The 23,221-nt window shown below is 50.0% G+C and overlaps 1 protein-coding gene across 1 annotated transcript in view; it reads right to left on the bottom strand.

The window, feature by feature from the left end:
- Positions 1-642: 642 nt before the first annotated feature.
- The window catches only part of RELN (reelin), a 1,440,257-nt gene continuing 1,417,678 nt past the window's right edge, over positions 643-23,221 (bottom strand). Inside the window, exon 64 of the mRNA XM_085653954.1 lies at positions 643-1,987. Coding sequence (XP_085510080.1) covers positions 1,891-1,987 — 97 coding nt within the window. The 3' untranslated portion in view covers positions 643-1,890. The remainder of the gene's footprint in view (positions 1,988-23,221) is intronic.

The raw sequence follows: 23,221 nt of genomic DNA on the forward strand, positions 1-23,221 counted from the left end.
GCATCTTATTTTCAGGCAGGTCATTCAGACCACCAATTGAGAGTAATGAGCAGTGGAGTGGGCCTGCAATTGTGGAACTACTTGCCAGCTGAACTCCATGTAATAGGTACCACAGAAAGCCCCACCTGATTTCTTCTTTAAATGGAAACACACTACACCAACCCTTTAACAAAATCACCGATTGGTCACTTTCAGATCTGCCTTTAAAGGTTGGGGTGAGACCACCTAGCTGTGTGTTTACAGGTAACCATTTGGCATTCGGAAAGAACAGCAAGTCGAGTGTTGATTTTTGTTTTGTTATGCACACGTTAGACAACCGTAGTAACTACTGAAGTTGATTAGGTGTAGTTGCTGCTACGCCTGCCCTGAGCTTTGATACCCCCAGGAGGAGAAACCTCCACCGCCTAAACTACCCCTTGCCTGTGTTCAGCAACCAGGACATTGTGGATGGGACAAGAGGTCAGCCCTATGATTTCCTTGTAGTAAAGTGTGAGCTGTGTGCCTTTCTCTACCCTGGCCATTGTGGTGAACGCATAGTAACTGAGATACAGAAAATAACTCAACACAGATCAGTCATAAAATACAGGTATATTAAATACAACTCCGAGCATCAGGAGACACAATAATAAGGGAGAGGTAACACATTTATTAACATTTTATTTTGTATATTACTTTCCTGGAACACTTCATTTGTTAAATTAGGGAGGACAAACAGTCAAATTATGTTCACTCATATTTTTAAATGTATAATATATATACTGCTTGTTGTATTTAATTTGTTTGCCAGATCTTGGGGAAAATGAAGCAATGTCTTCATTTGTAAAGGTACATGGTCGTCGAAACATAACAACACAATCTCAGGGCACATCTTCATTGGTCGATGGCTCTTCAGTCCGGGTTCGCCAGTCACCATAATGAGCAGTGAGGCAAGTCAGCTTTTACAAGGAGTATTTCAGGGCTACACGGCCACTCAGATGCTGCTGGTGGTGTACGTACAATTCGGTCAGAAGATACGAACGGGACCCGCAAGAGAAAGAAACGAACCACAGAGAGAACACGAGAAAAAACACATCTACTGTGTTACAACCACAGACACCGAATGGCTGTTCTTGGAGGGAAACCAGGCAAGCTGGTTTACCGCTCAGGGTGGAAATGCAAATGTTCGGTTAGAGAGACCATGGCGGAGAGGAAAGGGGCTTCTTGGGACACATGATCAGGTCAAGCCGTTTGCAGACTCACAACCTACACAAGGCTAGCCAGCAGACACGCCCTGTCTTCGTTTCACTGGCGCACAATGGACGGCTCGAGGATGCTGCTTCATGTACAGGATACCTGCAACCGGACTGCACAGAAAGTAGCCAACACAAAAGCAGCGAAATATTACAGCAACATAGCAAGGACGTATAGCCTGGGTGTCAGTCGTAGGAAGGACTCTGAGAGGACAAACGATAACTTAATATTACAAAATATGATACATTTGCGGAAATACAGTGCACTTAAATACCAACGTGATAAGAAATGGTAAATACTGTTTTTGACTGGTCGGTTGCTCTTCTTAAGCAAGATATGAAAAGTCCTTGTGCTTTAACAACGCTCCTGTTAAAGAGAATTAGTGGCAAACCTTCATTACTGCCAGAGTAGCTCATGGTACAACAGATCACAAGTTCCACAGACACGTCAACATCGACACATTTACCGATGAGAAAAGAAGTCACTTCTCAGTTCACAGTGTGAATAGTGGGGCACACTCAGTCTTGGAGGGGAAAAAAGGCTTTTAGCTAATTGAGGCCACTGCAAATGAAAGTCCTGACACCACACGCGGCGCTAGGTCGAAAAGAGAGGAAAGTAACACATGACATGTCGGGAAGAAACATTAGTTTTCTCATTTCTTCACGGGTATCGCCTGAGTGACCTCCGTCTTCTGTTGTAGAAACGCCTGAGCCCGTGTTGCCGTGAAAAATTCATCATGTAATTTTGTTTGCGAGTGCTGTCAAATAAAAAGAAAAAAACATACATGGGTTGGAGATGTCTACTTCTTTTTCTTCTACAGTGACATGAACATTGAAGTGCATGCGGTGTATATTGATAGGCAGGCTATTAGTTAATCAAAAAGCACTTTACACACAGAAGTAGCTAAAGTTCACCTCTATCTCGAATAGCTTGGTTGAAATCTACAAAAGTCAGACATGCAAGATTCCAGTTGGAAGAAGATGTACGTCTTTTTAAATAACAAAATGACAACACACTCAAAGTCTGGCCAAATGGCACTTATAAAATAGGATGCAAGTACATAGTAGATGGCCACAGGTTGGTTAAATCACCTATTTCTGTATTATTGTTTCACAATCTTAAAATATATTGGTGTCAAATAGGGCTGTATACATGGGTTATATGTACATAATCTATTATTAAGAAAGAAACTAGTTCTCTTAGTAGTACAAGAAATAATTCAATATGTCGTGCAAAAAGGGGAAAAACTGTATATATGACAGAGACTTCTAGCTGCAGATTCTTTATCTTTGAATTTCTCAGGCATCAGATTGGAACCAGAAAATTTTGTGTTAGCAGTAACCATGCGTGCCATCGGGTGGCTCCATCTGGTTCCACTTGGCGCCATCGGCGCCGAATATAATGCTGTGGACACCTATGTAGGTGCGACCTGGACGCGCGGATGTCAGCTCTTTTCTTTACCTGCCAGTTAGCGCTGATCCGTGGAAGAGCTGTCCCTCGGTCTCTTTCTGACAGACTTTTTTCAACGTTTTGTTGTGGATTTTTTCATTGTGTGTCGAGGGTTGGCCTCTTGACAGGTAGGGTTTAAACCATGTGGCGCCTGTCCACGGTGCCATGTCAGTTACCGACCCGCACCTTGTGTGCTTATGGTGTCTCGAGCATGACCACGACTCAAAGTCATTCTCGGACTGCCAGGTCATGGTGCCTAACACTTTGAGGGAGCGGTCCCTAAAGCTGCTTGCAGCCGGTAGTCAACACCATTGAGTGGGACTCCTCAGAGATCCTGGTCCAAATCGAGGGAGCCCCAAGTCCTCTTCGTCACACTTGAGGTCCTCTGGACCCTCGGGGAAGAGGCACAAGAAAAAGAAGTCTAAGTGGACTTTGACTTCACCTCGTCTGTTGAGCATTGACGAAATGAGTGAGGAACATCGACGTTCCAGTCACAGTTCTACAGAGCCAGAGCCAGATTCGACTCTGCGCCTCCACCAGTTTCAGGGAGCTGGAGTGACTCCCGCTCAGATAAAGGAGTTTTACGAGGCCATGTGCTGAGTATTTGAGAGGGCTGACCCCTCTGGTGTGCCTTCGGACCCCGCAGGGTCAGAGGAGGCCCCACCAGGTTCCGCACTGATGGCTCCGACCATGGATCCGGTGGGATCTCATGGATCCGATTACGGATTGGTGCGTGTTGTGCCAATGCGACCTTCCCCAGCATCGGTCCCGAAGTCGATGCTCCCGGCACAACTGGTGGCCACTGGTGGCGTAAATTACTGACTTGGAGTCGCCGACTCTGGCGCCAAAGGGGCCCAGAGGCTCCAGGTCATTGCCTGTACATTTTGAAGAGGTTTCATGCATGGGAGAAGAGTGGGAGGGGACTCTGGACCCTTTAGAATCATATTTAGACACTCCTGGTGAGGATTTGGACTGGTATGAGGAGCTTGCAGAGGCCAGTGGACTAGACATCTCTTCAGATGCTGGTATGCTCTCTTCACCTACTGTGGCTTCGGAGGAGGGAGCATCTTATGCCAAGCCTCAACGTCCCACTGCATGTTCCCTTCCACTCCCCTGGACAGGGAATCCAAGTGGCTGGACGCACTTGGGAAGAAGAATTTTCTTCCGCCAGGCAGGCATTCCGGTCGGTAAACACCGCATGCCTTTTGAGCCGTTTCTTACATACCCTTTGCGAAACGGTTGCACAAGTGCTGTCTCAGGTCCCGGAGGAGGCTGTGCTCTCCCAGGCAGTGAAAGATGGGAGAGATGCAGTAAAGTTCACCATTAGGTGTGGTCTGGATATGACTGACTCTCTTGGTGGAGCATTTTTTTCTACGGTGGCCTTGCGGCACCATGCCTGGCTAAGAACATCTGGCTTCTAGGGGATGTCCAGGCCAACCTCATGGACATGCCATTCGATGGGACTTGTTGCTTCAAAGAGAAGGCAGACTCTGCACGGGAGCGCTTCAAAGATTTGCGGGCTATGGCCAGGTCCATAGGCATCTCAGTGACACCTCGTTCCCTATCTGCCTTTCGCCCCTTTTGTGTAAATGGAAGGGGCTTTTAACCGCATCAGCCATACTCCAGCCACCATCCTGCACAGACTTCCCAAGTTGTGCCAGGAAGTGGGAATGGTAGCCAGAAGTCCCCCGACAGCTGCAGGCTCTAAGCCTTCCTAGTTTGGTTCTACAAGACCATCGGTGTCCAGTTGGAGGGAGCATTTAACATCATCTCCTCCACTGGCAGTCCATAACATTGGACAAATAGGTCTTGCAGATCATTCAGAATGGTTACTCCCTGCCTTTTCTAACTTTTCCTCCTCCATTACCACCATCTCAAGAATGGCTGGTGGAGGATCATCTTGTCTTGCTCAGAGAGGAAGTTGCAGCTCTCCTGGCCAAGGGAGCTATTGAGAAGGTTTTGATTTCAAAAGTAGGCAGAGGTTGTTATTCCCGCTACCTTCTGACACTCAAAGAGAACAAAGGTTTTCATCCTGTTCTAGACCTTTGGACTGTCAATCTCTTCTTTAAGAAGGAGAAATTCAAGATGCTCACATGGACTCAGGCTCTGTCTGCCCTAGACCAAGGAGACTGGCTGGTAGCGTTGGACTTGCAAGATGAACATTTTCACATCCCCATCCTGCCAGTCCACAGGTGTTAACTGCAGTTCAAGGTAGGCCACAAGCACTTTCAGTTCACTGTGCTACCCTTTGGCCTTACCAGCGCACCTTGGGTGTTCACCAAGGTGATACCAGTGGTTGCAGCTCATCTGCCTAGGTTAGGGGTTCCAGTCTTCCCCTACCTCGACGACTGACTATTGAAGACGCCCTTGCCCCAGACTGTCATTCCCCACCTCCAGACTACGGCGGACCTCCTTCACTCGGGTTCACTATAAACATGCCAAAGTCGCACTGGACTCCTTCTCAGACGCTCCCATTCATTGGATCTGTTCTGGACACAGTGCAGTTTCAGGCTAATCCTTCCAAGCAGTGAGTCCAGGATATTCAAGTTATGATCACGATGTTTCAGCCTCTATCCTGGATTTCAGTGAGATTGACTCTGAGGCTCCTGGGACTCATGACTAGGCCTGGGCGAAAATTTCGTTCCGTTCGCGGAAATTGCGATAATTTGACATTTTCGCGTTCCGCGGAGAGCGCAAAAATGTCAAAATTTCCGCATTCCGCAGCTTGGCGATAATTTGTTTCTTGCTCGCGCTGTAAAATAATACATTCTTGCGCGCGCGCGATCGCCTTACCTGAATCCCTGCGTTCGCCGACAAGTTTTCTTGATCCGGTCGCGTTCTCCATGAGATGTTGTATTGTTTTTAGCCATTTGCGCTGTCTCGCGACAGTTCGCGCCCGCAGTGACGTCATGCGTTGCGCGATCACGTCTTTCTTCTCGCGATCATGCACCGCGAGACAACAGAAAACAAGATGGCCGCGCCCGCGAGCAACCACATGGGTAAGTTGGCAAGCCGCAATCATGCAGAAAATCTCGCGAACATGCGGGAAAAAAACTTCCGCATCTTCGCGATATTTCCGCGTGTTTGCGATAATTTTTAACATTTTCGCAATAATTTGCGAAAGTGGATTTCGCAAATTCCGCCCACCCCTACTCATGACCTCCTTCATCTTGTTGGTGAATCATACCATATGGCGTAGGCGGGCTCTGCAGTGGGAACCTGAAGTTCCAGTCAGCGCAGCATCGGTGGAATTTCTCCAACATGGTTGGGATATCAGAGGGAACTGAAAAGGGCCTGCAGTGGTGGCTAACACATCGCAATTGGGTCAATGGCAGATCCCTCTTCCTTCCCCAACCAGATCTCACAGTAGGGACAGATGCATCACTCCTGGGATGGGGTGGTCATCTGGGAGAGCTGGAGATCAGAGGACTCTGGTCCCTGGCAGAGTAGGGGCTCCACATCAACTTAATTGAGCTCTGGGCGATTCGATTGGCATTAAAAGCATTTCTTCCCTATGTCAAAGGGAAGGTGGTGCAAGTGTTCACAGACAACAGAACCGCTATGAGGTACTGCAGCAAGCAGGGCAGTGTTGGGTCATGGACACTTTGTCAAGAGGCCCTGTGCCTCTGGTCATGGCTGGAACAGTAGGGCATATTCCTGGTTGTTAAACAACTGTCAGGTTCTCGGAATGCCAGTGCAGACGACGATGCTTAGCGAATCACGAATGGAGTCTCCAGCCAGAGGTGGCGCAAGGTCTCTTTCAAGAGTGGGAAGAACTATGGTTAGATCTGTTTGCCTTAGAAGAGAAAGCACAATATCAGCAGTTTTGCACGTTGGAGTTTCCAACAAGGCTACTGCTCGCCAGTGCTTTTCGTCACAAATAGAGCTTAGGCCTCTTGTACGCCTTTCTGCCCATACCACTTTTGCTCAGAGTTCTCAAGAAGATCCAGAACTACCAGGCTGAAGTCATTCTTGTGGCTCTGGACCGGGCATGGAGAGTATGGTATCCCAAGCTTCTTTGAATGTGTGTTAATCCTGTGATCAGGCTGCCCCTTCGGGAGGATCTTCTGTCGCACCGATGGATCTCCAACTGCGCCGACACTCAGGCACCTGGCAAGCAACACTCCAAGAAAGCCAACTGGTTCACTCCCACCCTCCATGAGTCCAGATGCACCTGTAGATGACTCGAGAAGAGATGGAGGAACAACAAAACTCCAAAAACAAACGCAACCTTCAAAACCACGGTCACCGCACACCACCTACTACTCAAAACAACAAAGCAAACAGCCCTTCAAGACAGAATCAACGCCAACGCACACAAAAGCAAAGAGATCTTCGCCATCGTCAAGGAGTTTGCCAGGCCCAACAGTGAGAATACAGACGCCCCACCCTCCCTATACCGCTGCAACAAACTCGGCACCTTCTTCCACCACAAGATCAGGCAGATCTATGACAGTGTACACAACTAAAACCCACCCACCACACCCAACACCACCTCACCCAACCACACCCCAACAGATCCTGCTCAACTGGACTCTGCTCGCCATAGACGACACACTCAAGACCATGAAGAGCATCCACTCCGGAGCCCTCTCTGACCCTTGCCCGTACACATCTTCCATAGAGCAATCACCTCCATCGCCCCCGAGCTTCGCCGCACCATCAACTGCTCCATCGAGACTGCCACCTTCCCTGACAACTGGAAACATGCCGAGATCAAACCCGTGCTTAAAAAGCCATCTGTCGACCCAACAAACCTCAAGAACTTCAGATCCATCTCCCTGCTCCCCTCCCCAGCCACGGTCTGCGAGAAGCCATCAACGCCCAACTCTCCGAGGTCATCGAAGTGAACCACGTCCTGGACATCTCCCAATCTTGCTTCTAAAGCAACCACAGAACAGAGAACACACTCCTCGCCGCCACTGACATCGGATCCCTCCTCGACGGGGCAAAACCGCAGCCCTCATCCTGCCCGACCTCTCAGTTGCCTTCTCTACAGTCTCCCACCACACCATAATAATGAGACTACACAACACCGGCATCCGTGACAAGACCCTGGACTAGATCTACTCCTTCCTCGCTGCCGGCCGAACACAGCGAGTCAAACTACCTCCGTTCCTCTCCGAACCCATAGAGATCAGCAGCATAGTGCCCCAGGGCTCCTCCCTGAGCCCCATCCTCTTCAACATCTACATGGCTCCCCTCTCTGCCATCTTCAGGAACCACAGGCTCAACATCGTCTCCTATGCCGACGACACCCAGCTGATCCTCTCCCTCACCAATGAACCCACAGCGGCCAGAAACAATTTCAACTGCAGGATGAAGGCCGTTGCCACCAGGATGAAAGATAGTTGCCTAAAACTCAACTCGGACAAGACCGAAGTACTCATCTTGGGACCCAGCCCCTCAGCTTGGGACGACTCCTGGTGGCCAGAGCATTGGGAAACCCCCCACGGACCATGCATGTAACATTGGCATCATACTGGACTCCTCACTCTCAATGAACCTCCAGATCAACGCCGCATCCTCATCATGCTTCCACACGCTTTACCTGCTTCAAAAGACATTCAGATGGATCCCCACCAAATCCAGAAAGACGGTTACCCACGCACTTATCACCAGCAGACTCGACTATAGCAATGCACTCTATGCGGGCATCACCCAGAAACTTCTCAGGAAACTACAGAACGTTCAAAACGCCGCAACCAGACTGGTCCAACATCCACCGCCGCAGCAACATCACCTTACACCTTAGAGAACTACACTGGCTCCCTGTCAACAAAAGAATCACCTTCAAGCTCCTCATACATGCCTACAAAGCCTTCTACGACGCAGGACCAGCATATCTGAACCACCACCTCTCATTCCGCATACTTGCCAGACACCTGTGCTCCACCCAAGTGGCCCTGGCTACCGTCCCATAGATCACCAAGACCAGAACCAGAAGAAGATCCTTCTCCTACCTCGCTGCCAAGACCTGGACCACCCTGCCTCTCCACCGCGGGCAATTCCCGTTGCTAACCCTGTTCAGGAAGGCTGTCAAGATCTGGCTCTTCGACTGAACCCCTGCACCCAGATGGATCAGTAGCCCCACCCTACACACTCAGTGCCTTGAGACCCTCATGGGTGAGTAGCTGCACTATACAAACCCCTGATTGATTGACCTAAACCTGTCAACTCTGCCAACTTGCACAGAGATTGAGCAGCGCCAGTTGATAGCTTTTAGACCTTCCTCCTGAAGTCTGTAAGGTTATCTTGGCAGCCAGGCGTTCCTCCACTAAGACAATATATGCCTGCTGCTGGCAACAATTTGTAAAATATTGAACCAAAAAGTCTATTGACCCTCTTTCTGCCTCTCTTTCTGATATTCTTCTCTTTATTCTCACCCTTGCCCAACAGGGTTCCACTCTGGGCACTCTCAAGAGCTTTCTTTCTGCCCGGTCTGCTTTTCTGCGGCTTCCTGACCAACCCTCTTTATTTAAGTCCGCTATTGTAAATAGTTTCCGGAAAAGGCTTGTACATGTTTCCTCCTATGCCCTTCATTATGCTTCAGTGGGATCTGAATCTAGTTCTCACTTACCTCATGTGCGCTCCCTTTAATCCCCCTCAGGTTTCTCACCACCAAAACAGCATTACTAGTGGCAATATAATCTGTCCCAATGGCAGGCTTTATCATTCAAGCCTCCCTATCTCATGATATTCCTGAATAAGGTGGTAATTCACACCCAAACCTCTTTCCTTCCTAAGGTGGTGACCCCATTCCATCTGGGTCAGTCGGTCACACTGCCCACCTTTTATAGTCCTCCATATCCTCTGAGAAAGAGGAGTGTCTCCATCGTCTGGACCTAAAAGTGCATTGTCATTCTACCTTGACTGCACAAAAGAGTTCCGGGTGGACAACCAACTCTTCGTGGGTTATGTGGGAGCTAAAAAACGTTGGGCAGTGCAGAAACGAACCACTTCATGCTGGGTCGTAATCTGTATTAACATTTGCTATGCGCTGGCTAAGAAGCAGCCTCCTGAGGGCTTATAAGCCCATTCCACCAGGGGGAAGGCTGCGACTACGGTGTTGGCTCGTGGAGTGCCAGTCCTTGACATCTGCCAGGCTGCAACATGGGCTTCACTGCACATGTTTGCTAAACACTAGTGCCTGGACAGTCAGGTCAGCAGGGATGGGCATTTTACCAGTGTAGCCTGAAGGACTTTCTAGTCTAGGAATTTGTCCTCAGCCCACCGCAAGGAAGCATGGCTTGAAAATATATTCAACGGTAAGGATTCTGCAGCTAGAAGTCTCTATCAGATGAACAAGTCACATCCCTTCGGTAATGCAATATCTGGTCGACACATTATCTAGCTGCAGATTCTTTACAGACCCACACATGCCTTCCTACTATGCGGACTCATTTATAGGGCTAAGGTTGCTCCTTTTTCAGGGCCCTAGTTTGGACATACACTAGTCAGTTCACTTCATGGCTCTGCGCTTATGCGTGGAAAGCATGAAAAGTAACTGAAGTACGCGTGCCTGAGTGGCACCTATATAGGTGACCGTGACATCCTATCCAGTGCCGACTATGCCACATGGAACCAAACAGTCATCTGACAGTGCGCAGGAGTACTGCACACGCAGACGTTTCCGGGTCTAGTCTGATGCCTGGGAAATTCAGAGGTAAGGAATCTGCAGCTAGATATTGTCTCTACCAGATAATGCATTACCGAAGGTAAGTAACATGTTCATTTACACTCTCAAAACCACATATTAGTAAACCCATGTATTTTTTCAAGGTGGGCCCGTGTCTGTTACTATGCACTTTTTTCTTTATTTGCTGAAATTGTACATGCACACCACAAATCATTGTAGCTCATTACCCCTTCCTTCCATCATGGAATTACAGTCCCATTTCAAATTGCCGTGTTTTGGTATTATTGATAGAGGGCTGGTTGACCACCAATATCTGAGATGTAAAGGATTATATGGCATTGTTAGACCCGGCCCTCGTGACATAGCCATACCTGACCCCTGCACCTCACACAGCCCCCGAACCCACGACCTAGCCGATCCTTCCCACCAGAACACACACACCCGACCCAGACTTTCCCATCCGTGGCCTTCCTCCTTTCGGCCACCCCGGGCCCGCGTGCCCACTTCATGCACCAAGATGGCCGCCCGGCCCCAGCGCGACCCTGGCCTAGAGGCGCCACTCCGGCTGGAGGACATCGCGCTCCCCTTGGGATGAGATAGGGAGGAGCAGTTTCTATCACACCTCTGCGCTTCCCTGGGAAGGTGGGTTTCGATCGGCCCGCCGGCCTCCCCGAGGGCTGGCTCCACGCCTGCTGGGTGTCTGGGACTCCTCCCAACCCGGCCCTGAAAGGATCAAAAGACAATGGCAGGAAACCCCGACAAGCGACCCCCAGGTGACAAGACCCCTGCCTGCACAGACTCCGGACATCAAAGAGGAGTCGACCTATAACAAGGGGTGCTCTGGGACTATCCGGCAGATTCGCCTTTGGAAACACCTGAGCCCTGCTGAGTGACTCGCGGCTCCCTGAAGATCGTAAGACCTCCGAATTTGTGCTTGAGCCCTGCTGAGTGACTCGCGGCTCCCTGAAGATCGTAAGACCTCCGAACTCGTGCTTGAGCCCTGCTGAGTGACTCTCGGCTCCCTGAAGATCGTAAGACCTCCGAACTTGTACCTGAGCCCTGCTGAGTGACTCGCGGCTCCCACAGACTCTCTTGGTCCCGCCGGACCCCACGACGACAAGCGTATCCCCCAGCTCGAGGATTGTGAGCTGTGCGCCGGGTACGCTCCTGCATTTGATCCATATCCCCAAAGACTGTCCCGCTACCTCCTACCCCCCTCCAAGACTCTGTGAGCCCGCGCTCCACTTGTATATATTTGCCTTGCTGATCATAAAGATCCTACAACTCCGATCTGATAAAGATTTAGTCTTAAGAACTCCCGGTGTGGTGTCTCTTTGTGGTGTGTTGCCGAGTGTACGATCCTAGATACGAGATTCCTCCCCTGAGGAGTCTCCCGCCAGTGCCCGGCTACGATACCTCGAGGGTTGGTCTCAGGATAGTCAGGGCCCCCTCCGGGCTCCTCTGAGGTCGCCTTCTAACATTGGTGGCAAGCGACGGGATTCGGGCCCATAATCTAGAGATCGTACCGTGAACGGCTGACGCACTACCGACAAAGATTGCAGAAGGAAACGCCATGGTTCTCACCGAAAACGACATCAGTACCGTGTTCCAGGCGGAACAACTGGAAGAGTACACACACAAAGAATTGAAGCAATTCTGCAAGGAACTCAAAATCGCTACCACTGGTCTCAACACCAAAGAAGATATGCAAAAGGCACTGAAAGCTTGGGTGGATTCTGGAGCCCCCCGCACAGAAGGAGCGGTGGAGCCCCACGACGAAGCTGGACCCTCCCAAGGAGAACGCAGCAGCAACCAGGCGCGAAGCTTCGTACCAGACGGGGGCCTATCCCCGGAGGAACTTGCAGACAGAGAAAGAAGTCGCCATCACAAACTCGAATTAGCCAAACTCAAAATTGAGGGCGAGTTGAAATTAGCCGAGAAAAAGCTAGCAGTGGAACAGATGCGGGTGCAAGGAGAGCTAGAAGAGAAGAAACTCCAACGGGAACACGAAGGAAGGAGACTTCAACTGGAACATGAACGCAGCTTGAAGGAAATGGAGCTAAAAGCGAAAAGCGAAGAAGCGCGGCCCCCGGGGAACCGAGGGGCGGCCTCCCCGGTGGAGCAGAAGGTCCACATCCCCAAGGATGTGGTCAAAGAATACTACAAAAACGATGACATTCAACAGTGGTTCCGGGCCTACGAGGTCGCCATGGCCTCCCATCGGGTCCCGCAGAAGGATTGGGGGGCCGGGTTGTGGGGACGATTCCTGAGCGAAGGGAGAGACACCCTGCTCGACCTACCAACCTCCATGCAGACCTCCTATGACCACATGAAGGAGGCCCTCCTCACAAGGTACGGCCTCACCCCGGAGATGTACCGCCAGCGGTTCCGCGACTGCAGGAAGATCCCGGGTACCACCTGGGTGGAATATGTGAACTTTTTCAGCCGCGCATTCGATGGGTGGATCAAGGGCAGCAAGGTAACCACCCTGGAAGAACTAACAGACCTTATGTTGTGGGAACACCTGGCTGCAAACTGCTTTGTGGAACTACTCCAGCATCTGCTCGACAGCAAGCTCACGGATCCGAGAAAGCTGGCTGTCGAGGCGGATCGCTGGACCAACACCCGGGTCTCCCGGGGCCCTGTAGGAGAGTACCCCCGAGCCAGTCAGGGACCACCCCGCCAGAGAGGGGGGGGAAACCAGGGAGGGCAGAGAGAGTCCCAGTCTAGTTCCCCGAATACCCAACCTCCGCCTTTCCCGGCACCCCCACCAGCTGTATCCGGCCCCCCCCTGAGACGGGGGCACCGGGTGACCATCACTTGTTTCCGTTGTCAGAAGCCCGGGCATTACGCCAGCGACCCTGAATGCCCCATGGCCCCACACCACACCCAGGCAGCACCCCCCGCTAGACAGATAGCCAATGTAGCACTGGGGGAGGAGGTTGAGGAGACCGAAGAGTGGGAACCCGCAGCCATGGCCCTAGTATCCTTAGGAGATAGAGAAATGGTCCCTGGAAGCCTCCTGCCCTCCAACACGAAGAAATATGGGCAGCTCGTAACGATCAATGGCCACCAAGTAGAAGCCCTCCGTGACACCGGGGCCAGCATCACCGGTGTCCTCAGTCATTTAGTCCACGAAGACCAGGTCCTCCCCAACGTCTTTTGCCCGGTCATTTCCGCTGACAACACGGAAAGTCTGTGTAAAGTAGCCCTGGTGCCTTTTGAGTGGGGAGGGGTGGTCGGTAAACTGAAGGTCGCAGTGAGAACCTCCCAGCCAGTCGACTGTCTCCTGGGGAACGACCTGGAAAGTTCCCCCTGGAAACAAGTCGAGCGCAAGACCCACCTAGGGATGATGGGCCTCCCTGAGTGTGTGTGCGCCACCACCCGATCCATGGCGGCCTGACTGACCCCCCTGGGGGAAGTCGACGACGCCCCGACCACTGAAGATAGGATGGTCCCCGCCGAGGGTCCCCACATTCCCCCACAAGAAGGGTCGATCGCCAGTGACGAACCCCCACCTTCCGACTCCGCCCAGGTCACCGAGTTAGGTGATCTGCCCGAACTGGCCCAATGGCGCCACGAGGGGGGCCCCTCCCGAGAGGAGTTCTGCCGTAAGCAGGCTACCTATCCTTCCCTGGTCGGACCACGGCAACAGGCAGAGGCCCAGGCCGCGGGCGACCAGACTGGGACCCACCGGGTGTATTGGGAGGATGACATTTTGTACAACGAGCAGAAGTCGGTGGAACTAGGATCCGGCCGGGTGCTGGTGGTACCCCTACGCTTCCGAAACCTCCTCCTGGGCTTGGCCCACGACGTTCCCCTCGCAGGCCACTTGGGCCAGGACAAAACCTACAGTCGCCTCGTGACTCACTTCTACTGGCCCAGAATGAAAGCCGATGTAGAAGCCCACTGCAAGTCCTGTCCCACGTGCCAGGCCAGTGGGAAGAGCGGAGGAAAGCGCAAGGCTCCCCTCCAACCCTTCCCTGTCGTCAGTACCCCTTTTGAGCGGGTCGGGATCGACATCGTGGGGCCTCTGGACCCCCCAACCTCCCAAGGGCATCGCTTTATCCTCGTCCTGGTGGATCATGCCACCCGATACCCTGAAGCCATCCCCCTGCGCACAGTCACAGCCCCCGTGGTGGGCCGGGCGTTGATGGGAATCTTCTCCTGCATGGGTTTTCCCCGCGAGGTCGTGAGCGATCACGGGACCAACTTCATCTCCAGATACATGACGTCCTTGTGGCAACAATGCGGGGTGTCCTATAAATTCACCACCCCATACCACCCCCAAGGGAACGGCCTGGTAGAGCGGTTTAACCGGACTCTGAAGGGGATGATCGCGGGCTTGGAAGAGCCCCTCCGGCGTAAGTGGGACGTCCTGCTCCCCTGCCTCCTATTCGCCTACCGAGAAGTTCCCCAGAAATCCTTGGGGTTCAGCCCTTTTGAGTTGCTCTACGGGCACCCCGTCAGGGGGCCCCTCAGCCTGGTCAAGGAAGGGTGGGAGGCGGCGCCCCGAGGCCCCCCCCGGGATGTGTTCCGGTACGTCCTGACCCTCCGAAACCAGACTCGGAAGTTCCGAGAGATGGCCGAGGCCAACCTGGAGGCGAGCCAGGAGGAGATGAAGCGCTGGTACGACCAGAATGCCACTCTGGTCGAGTTTCAGACGGGCCAGCAGGTATGGGTCATGGCCCCCGTGAAACCCTGCGCCCTCCAGGATAAATGGACCGGGCCCTTCAAAGTGGTTGAACGGCAGAGCCAGGTCACGTACTTGGTGGACGTCCAGTCACCACGAGACCCCCTCCGGGTCCTCCCGCCTCAAGCCCCACTTTGTGCGGACGGAGCTGAGCCTCCTACTGGCCACTGATGACGGGTCCGAGGAGGAGTCGGATCCTCTCCCTGATCTCCTGTGCACCACAGAGAAGGACGGCTCCGTAGAGGGAGTGAACCTCTCCCCGTCCCTCACTTCCCAGCAACGTGAGGAGTGCCGCCAGCTCCTAGGGCAGTTTTCTGACCTCTTCTCCCTGGTCCCCAAAGTCACCAACTGGTGTGTCCATGACGTGGACACCGGGGACAGCCCACCGGTGAAACACCGAGCCTACCGAGTCCCTGATCGGGTCCGGTCCTGCATTCAGGCCGAGGTCTCGAAGATGTTGACCTTGGGAGTAATCGAACCCTCAGACAGTCCCTGGGCCAGCCCCGTGGTCCTGGTCCCGAAAGCAGCTGCCCCCGGTGTCGCCCTAGAGCTCCGCTTCTGCGTGGACTACCGAGGACTCAATGGAGTCACCCGAGCCGATGCTCACCCCATTCCCCGAGCCGACTAGCTCATTGACCGACTCGGGGCTGCTCGGTTCCTCAGCACCTTCGATCTCACCTGCGGCTACTGGCAAATTGCGCTCACAGAAGGAGCCAAGGAGCGGTCCGCCTTCTCCACCCCGGATGGGCACTATCGCTTTTGCGTGATGCCCTTCTGGATGAAAAATGCCCCGGCCACCTTCCAGCGACTGGTAAATAGAGTCCTGGCCGGGCTGGAAAAATTCAGAGCTGCATATCTCGACGATATTGCAGTTTTTAGTTCCGAATGGAGTGAGCACCTCCAGCACCTCCGGAGGGTGCTAACCGCCCTGCGCCAGGCAGGCCTCAACGTGAAAGCCAGCAAATGCCAGATTGGGCAAGGCTCGGTAACCTACCTGGGGCACCAGGTCGGAAGCGGTCAGGTCGCTCCTCTACAGCCCAAAATCGACGCCATCCTAGCCTGGGAACCCCCCACTACCCAAACGGAGGTCCGAGCCTTTCTGGGCCTCACGGGCTACTATCGGAGATTCATCCGGAATTACGGCAGCCTGGTCGGTCCCCTCATGGGACTCACGTCTAAGAAACAGCCCAAGAAAGTGCAGTGGACCCCTGCCTGCCAGGAGGCGTTCGATGTCCTGAAAGCGGCCATGTGCACTGCCCCGTTCTCCAGGCCCCCGACTACTCGAAGGAGTTTGTGGTCCAAACGGACGCCTCCGAGCATGGAATTGGGGCCGTCCTGTCCCAGGTGAATGACCAAGGCCTAGACCAGCCCGTGGCCTTCCTCAGCCGAAGGCTGTTGCCCAGGGAACAAAGATGGAGCACCATTGAGCGCGAGGCGTTCGCCGTAGTCTGGGCCCTCAAGAAGTTACGCCCTTACCTGTTCGGCACCCATTTCAAGGTCCAAACCGACCATCGCCCCTTGCGATGGCTCATGCAGATGCGAGGAGAAAACCCCAAGCTACTACGGTGGTCAATCTCCCTCCAGGGGATGGATTTCACCGTGGAACATCGCCCTGGGACTAACCACGCCAACGCCGATGGCCTCTCCCGGTTCTTCCGCCTCAGCGAAGAGAACCCCCAAGAGGATGGGTAGTTCTCTCCGGCTTTCAGCTGGGGGGGACGCGTGTTAGACCCGGCCCTCGTGACATAGCCATACCTGACCCCTGCACCTCACACAGCCCCCGAACCCACGACCTAGCCGATCCTTCCCACCAGAACACACACACCCGACCCAGACTTTCCCGTCCGTGGCCTTCCTCCTTTCGGCCACCCCGGGCCCGCGTGCCCACTTCATGCACCAAGATGGCCGCCCGGCCCCAGCGCGACCCTGGCCTAGAGGCGCCACTCCGGCTGGAGGACATCGCGCTCCCCTTGGGATGAGAGAGGGAGGAGCAGTTTCTATCACACCTCTGCGCTTCCCTGGGAAGGTGGGTTTCGATCGGCCCGCCGGCCTCCCCGAGGGCTGGCTCCACGCCTGCTGGGTGTCTGGGACTTCTCCCAACCCGGCCCTGAAAGGATCAAAAGACAATGGCAGGAAACCCCGACAAGCGACCCCCAGGTGACAAGACCCCTGCCTGCACAGACTCCGGACATCAAAGAGGAGTCGACCTATAACAAGGGGTGCTCTGGGACTATCCGGCAGATTCGCCTTTGGAAACACCTGAGCCCTGCTGAGTGACTCGTGGCTCCCTGAAGATCGTAAGACCTCCGAACTTGTGCTTGAGCCCTGCTGAGTGACTCGCGGCTCCCTGAAGATCGTAAGACCTCCGAACTCGTGCTTGAGCCCTGCTGAGTGACTCGCGGCTCCCTGAAGATCGTAAGACCTCCGAACTTGTACCTGAGCCCTGCTGAGTGACTCGCGGCTCCCACAGACTCTCTTGGTCCCACCGGACCCCACGACGACAAGCGTATCCCCCAGCTCGAGGATTGTGAGCTGTGCGCCGGGTACGCTCCTGCATTTGATCCATATCCCCAAAGACTGTCCCGCTACCTCCTACCCCCCTCCAAGACTCTGTGAGCCCGCGCTCCACTTGTATATATTTGCCTTGCTGATCATAAAGATCCTACAACTCCGATCTGATAAAGATTTAGACTTAAGAACTCCCGGTGTGGTGTCTCTTTGTGGTGTGTTGCTGAGTGTACGATCCTAGATACGAGATTCCTCCCCTGAGGAGTCTCCCGCCAGTGCCCGGCTACGATACCTCGAGGGTTGGTCTCAGGATAGTCAGGGCCCCCTCCGGGCTCCTCTGAAGTCGCCTTCTAACAGGCATGACTTTTCAATCAGAATTCCATATTCGTCAAGAACCGTATCCATATTTTCAGGCTTCAAAAATAAAGTCCACAAACTCTGGGCCCGATTCACAGAACTAACTTAAGACAAAATCCTAAACTTACTACCATTTTGGTATTCACAGAAGGCACTTACTCATTTTGGTATTCACAGAAGGCACTTACTCATTTCGGTATTCACAGAAGTTAGGACTCCTAACTTTAGGACTCCTAAATGCCTTCTGTGAATACCGAAAGCCGTAAAATTAGGATTTTTCTCAATTTAGTAGTAGTAAAGTTAGGACTACTAACTTTAGGACTCCTAAATGCCTTCTGTGAATACCGAAAGCCGTAAAATTAGGATTTTTCTCAATTTAGTAGTAGTAATGTTAGGACTACTAACTTTAGGACTCCTAAATGCCTTCTGTGAATACCGAAAGCCATAAAATTAGGATTTTTCTCAATTTAGTAGTAGTAAAGTTAGGACTACTAACTTTAGGACTCCTAAATGCCTTCTGTGAATACCGAAAGCCGTAAAATTTGGATGTTTCTCAGTTTAGTATTAGTAAACTTAGGAGTCCTAACTTTAGGACTCCTAAACTGAGAAAAAGCCTAATTTTAAGACTTTCGGTATTCACAGAAGGCATTTAGGAGTCTTAAAGTTAGGAGTCCTAACTTCTGTGAATACTGAAGTGAGCAAGTGTCTTCTGTGAATACCAAAATGAGTAAGTGCCTTCTGTGAATACCAAAATGGTAGTAAGTTTAGGATTTTGTCTTAAGTTAGTTCTGTGAATCGGGCCCAATGATTTTCTGCTTTTCTAATTCAGTAGACAGAGACAGCTGTTTAGTATTCAATACCCTGGATTATGATTCCTTGGTCGTTGACTGCAAGAGGAACAAGGTATTTGGAAACAACACTGTGCACCCAGTAATCTGTTTGGGATGGAGGAGTCAGGAGTTGTTTGTCTCTGACCACTTGGGTGTTTGTTAGCAGGCAGTAGAGTCCAGCAGGGCTATACCTTTTCGCTCTTGCTCTGTCATGCTGGAGGCTACTCTTCTGTGGTTTCCTCTAGTCCAGCTGCAGTGATGCCATCGATATTCTGACAGACACACGCGCACAGCTCCTCTCAATGTATAATCTTAGTAACAGTCTTTAAATAATAAATGATGGCGCACAATGATTTCAGAGATAGGTACCAAAGCCACCATTGGGATTCTCCAAGGAAGGATCCTTTTACAGATCTGTCTTTTCTCAGACAAGGAATACTTTTTTCAGTTTTTGCTCAAAGTTTCATGACACTTGTGTAATACTACCTTTATGTTCACATCTGGAAACCCTTTTCAGAATAATGTATTTGGTTTCTGAATCACAGCATGAGGGTGCCCACGGATGGCCTACTAGTGACGGCGTTTTTAAAAAAAAATTTAACTTGTAGCTTTGATCCATTCTACTTTAGGGAAATGACAAACGTACTTTGCAGATCTGTCACTCAACAGCACACACCCAGTGTAGCTTCATCATTACTTATATACTATACTCTGACTAGACAGTGGTGTTGTACTAGAGTTAGCCTGTCACCCCTAGTTCTGCCTCGTGGCAGACACATTGTGTCAGCATCATACAATTTTGCACCAGTGCTGGTGAAATACTGTACTCTCATTTGGGCTGGCTAGCGGGTAGAAAGATAATGTTCATAACACCAAAAGATGAAAAATGCAATTTCTGCACTAGTTGGTCAGTGCAAGTGAGGTCTTCACTCTGATTGATTAACATTGACGACTGTGCAACATTGCACCATAATTGGGCAAAAAATGCTTGAAATCCACGCAATCTATATCATCTGGCCCAAGATCTGATAGAGGCTTTTTTGAATAACCAAGCCCTGCTTGCATCCTATAGTGAAACTACCCACTTGACTTTAACAGATTTCACATTTATGTTGCTAGTTTCTGGAAAGATGTCGCCTGGAATCTTGCCACCTTTACTAGCTATCCCTATTCCAATATTCACACACTGCAACCTAGAACAGCCGCACACATGTAATAGCTGCTTTGATAGCTTAGCAGGTTTTTTTAATCTTTTGCACAGTCCAGTTTCCAATGTGCTACTGACAAGTGTGATAGTGATTGGCCTTCCATCTTTCAGCTGTCGATTAAATAAGTACTCCCTAAATTGGGTTTAAATAACACTTGCAATTAGCATTGCCCGTTATTTTTTTGAGAGATGTGTGGTATGTGAATTGGCGCTATTATTAATGCTTTGGGTAAGTGATATAGGCATCGCTGGGAACTAAATGTCAATTTCTCTGTACGACATAACAACCATGGGCAAAAAAGATTGCCGGGCACGAGTGTGATATGGGCACGAGTGTGACAATCACCCTCATTTTGAGGCTTTCTTTATGGATGGGCTCGCTTGCCCACTAAATAGTAAAACTAGGTCAGGCTTTCAGGATAACTAGCATGCATGTAAATTATATCCAAAGAAATTCATTCTATATTTTGAAATTCCATATATGTGGCTATTTCTGAAGGCTATCCAATGCAAATATCCTGAAAAATAGATTGGATGTTACTTTTTGCAGGTGGATGAGCTTATCCCTGGTTTCGTGTGTGCAATAGACAACTCAAGCTTAACTCTCATTACCTATGGCAAACTGGAAACCACGTCAAGGAAATCACCTGCATTTCATTACAAACCAGCCCTGCTGGAAGGTTGTTTGTCAGATTATCGAGGTATTCTGTACCTTCCTGCGACAATATCGAGCCCAGGATATCAACCACGCCTCTACTTACCGTAACTACATAGGAAAGTAGATGTGGAGTTAGGAATAGTAATAGTAAATAATAGTCCATCTAAACTCATCTACTTATACTTACTTTGATGATATAGTGGCAGGTGATATTTTGGGGTTGATGTTGTTGCAGGTCAATATGAAAAACTTGATATTGTGGTAGAACACTCCTGAAATGCTGATAAATAACTACAGAAACCAGCGAGCCGTGTGTTTATTGCATCCAGTTATGAAGGTTTTGCATGTTCGTACCCAGAAAGCATTCATTTCTGAGCATGCCCAACAGAAACCTAGACTGAGCAGCCTTAGGCTTCAGGGAAGTCACAAATATGGCGCGTCTTTGTGAATTTGTGTGCATTTAATGGACCAAGGTGACAGTGTTTTAAACTCCTACAGTATGTTACCAACATGGCCAGGAAGACTTCCAGGAAACATGATTGATGGCCATTATCTGCACTACTGCCTCTCGTCAAGCACCTTACTCATTACTTCTGTGCATGCCACCTCCTTGAAGAGTTACATTTGGATATATATATAGGATCACAAAGCACCCCTAAATTTACCACAGGCTCTAATCAGCTGCTTGTAGAGGGTGGAGTGGAATTGCCCCAACTCTTCTATTGTATTTTTCCCTAGTGCATAAACATCTTTGAACCAAATATGAACCCCGCGTTGCAGCTCTGAGAAAATATATTCAACAATGCTACACAGATGTCGAACCATGTATCTGAACTGACACATGGTTGTGCGGTGAATGGCGGGGATGTATAGGCTTATTGCTGGCTAGGAGCCGAGACAAAATGTAATAACCCATCCAGGTAAAAAACGAGTTTACATTATGCATTTAGCTCTCAGTATCTTATGCCCTGCCTCTAGCCAGTCTTCAGCCCTTAACCTATCAACACATACTTGTGATGGCGAATAAGAAATAGCTTCACTTCTCACTGGCTGCTTCTATATGTCTCTCACCGTTTCTGAACATAATTGGGTGGGAATGATGAGCAAAGACCACTGTTGTCTCACATTTGAGGGCAGTTTGCTGTAGAGCCCAGAACCAAAAGGTGAAACCCACCCCCAAAATTTCATGGACCGCCCAGAAAACAAAAGCCTTCTCTACCATAAAACATCCTTTAATTTAGTTATTAAAGAAACAGGATCTGATTTAGAGTTTGGCAGACGGGTTACTCGGTCACAAACGTGACGGATATCCTGTCCACCTACAAGGGTCATTGGATATAATGCACTTGTAATAATGCAGAAGGGTATATCTGTTACGTTTGTGATGGAGTAACCCGTCCACCATACTGTAAATCAGGTCCATAGTGTTCTGCGCAAAAGGGCTGTCACTCCCACTAAGTTTACCCTATATTTCTTTCAGATACCATCTATAATCATTTCTAATTTCAAATGTATCAGAATTCCATGAAAGAGGCATCTGTACTGTATTTTAGTAACAAACATAAGGTGACATCACAATATATTAGTAACACAGCACGTGGTGCAGGGGTGGCACTTACCTTACTCTAGTGTAAAACCAATGACAGCAAATAATGAAATATAACACAAGTTAGAACATGTCTTTCAATGCATGCAGCACTCTGATTAGTCATAAAAGCTTGATGAGGTCTAGAGGCAATATAGGACTTTTCGTATCTTTTGAAAATAGAAATTGAAAAAATTACTTTTGAGTTAAAAAAAAGCAATATTCTCTCTGTTCATTATCTTTACTTTCATATAACATTTTAAGAAAAGTCTTTTGCAGAAAGGCACCAAAACAATTTTCTGTTTTAGAAATGCATATATGTCAATTAATTGTTAAATTTATTGCATACATAGGTGGAGTTTTTTGTTCAGAACACACTCAACAAAGCATAAAATAACTTTTTTTCACCTATTGCCATAGAAATTTGGTATGTTTCACTGTCTTAAACCTTGTCTTCGTAACATATATTTAATGCACCAGCTTTAGCAAATTTCTCATGCCAAGCATGTTTTAATCTTCTGATAATGAGGGAGCATGAAGTGATTGTCATGATTTAAGGCAGTACTCCCTTCACATCTTCATTACCAGCAGATGGTCTCAAGTACCACAGCATCAATATATGTTACACAGTTTAAACATTGGCAAGCATCCACAGTGATCCACAGACATCAATCCAGATGCACATGCACAACATACTGTGATACTCATGTGCAGCATACAGGTGATGGACTCCTAGAGGAGAAGGAACGTGACGCGTGAAGGAAATTTGTGCGGTGACTTGGATGGCCCCAAAGATTTCAATGGTTAGTGGTGGGCCAGTGAAAATTACATTTCTTCTTGAAGAAGCAGCTGAAAGGCCAACACAAATCAGCTGCTCTATGAGATTAATTGATACTATTTTGTTACGCAGTGCAAGCTCTGGAAGAAGAGAAATGATTTAACCAACTGCTTCCACTAATTTGACACTAATCAACCAAATTTGAAAATAAATGTACATTTGCCACCACTTATCCGGCCATTATTCAAAAATGCACACTTGTGTCCTACGTTCTAATAGCCAACTGG

This window comes from Triturus cristatus, chromosome 4_1 (assembly GCF_964204655.1).
Source record: "Triturus cristatus chromosome 4_1, aTriCri1.1, whole genome shotgun sequence".
Lineage (NCBI taxonomy): Eukaryota > Metazoa > Chordata > Amphibia > Caudata > Salamandridae > Triturus > Triturus cristatus.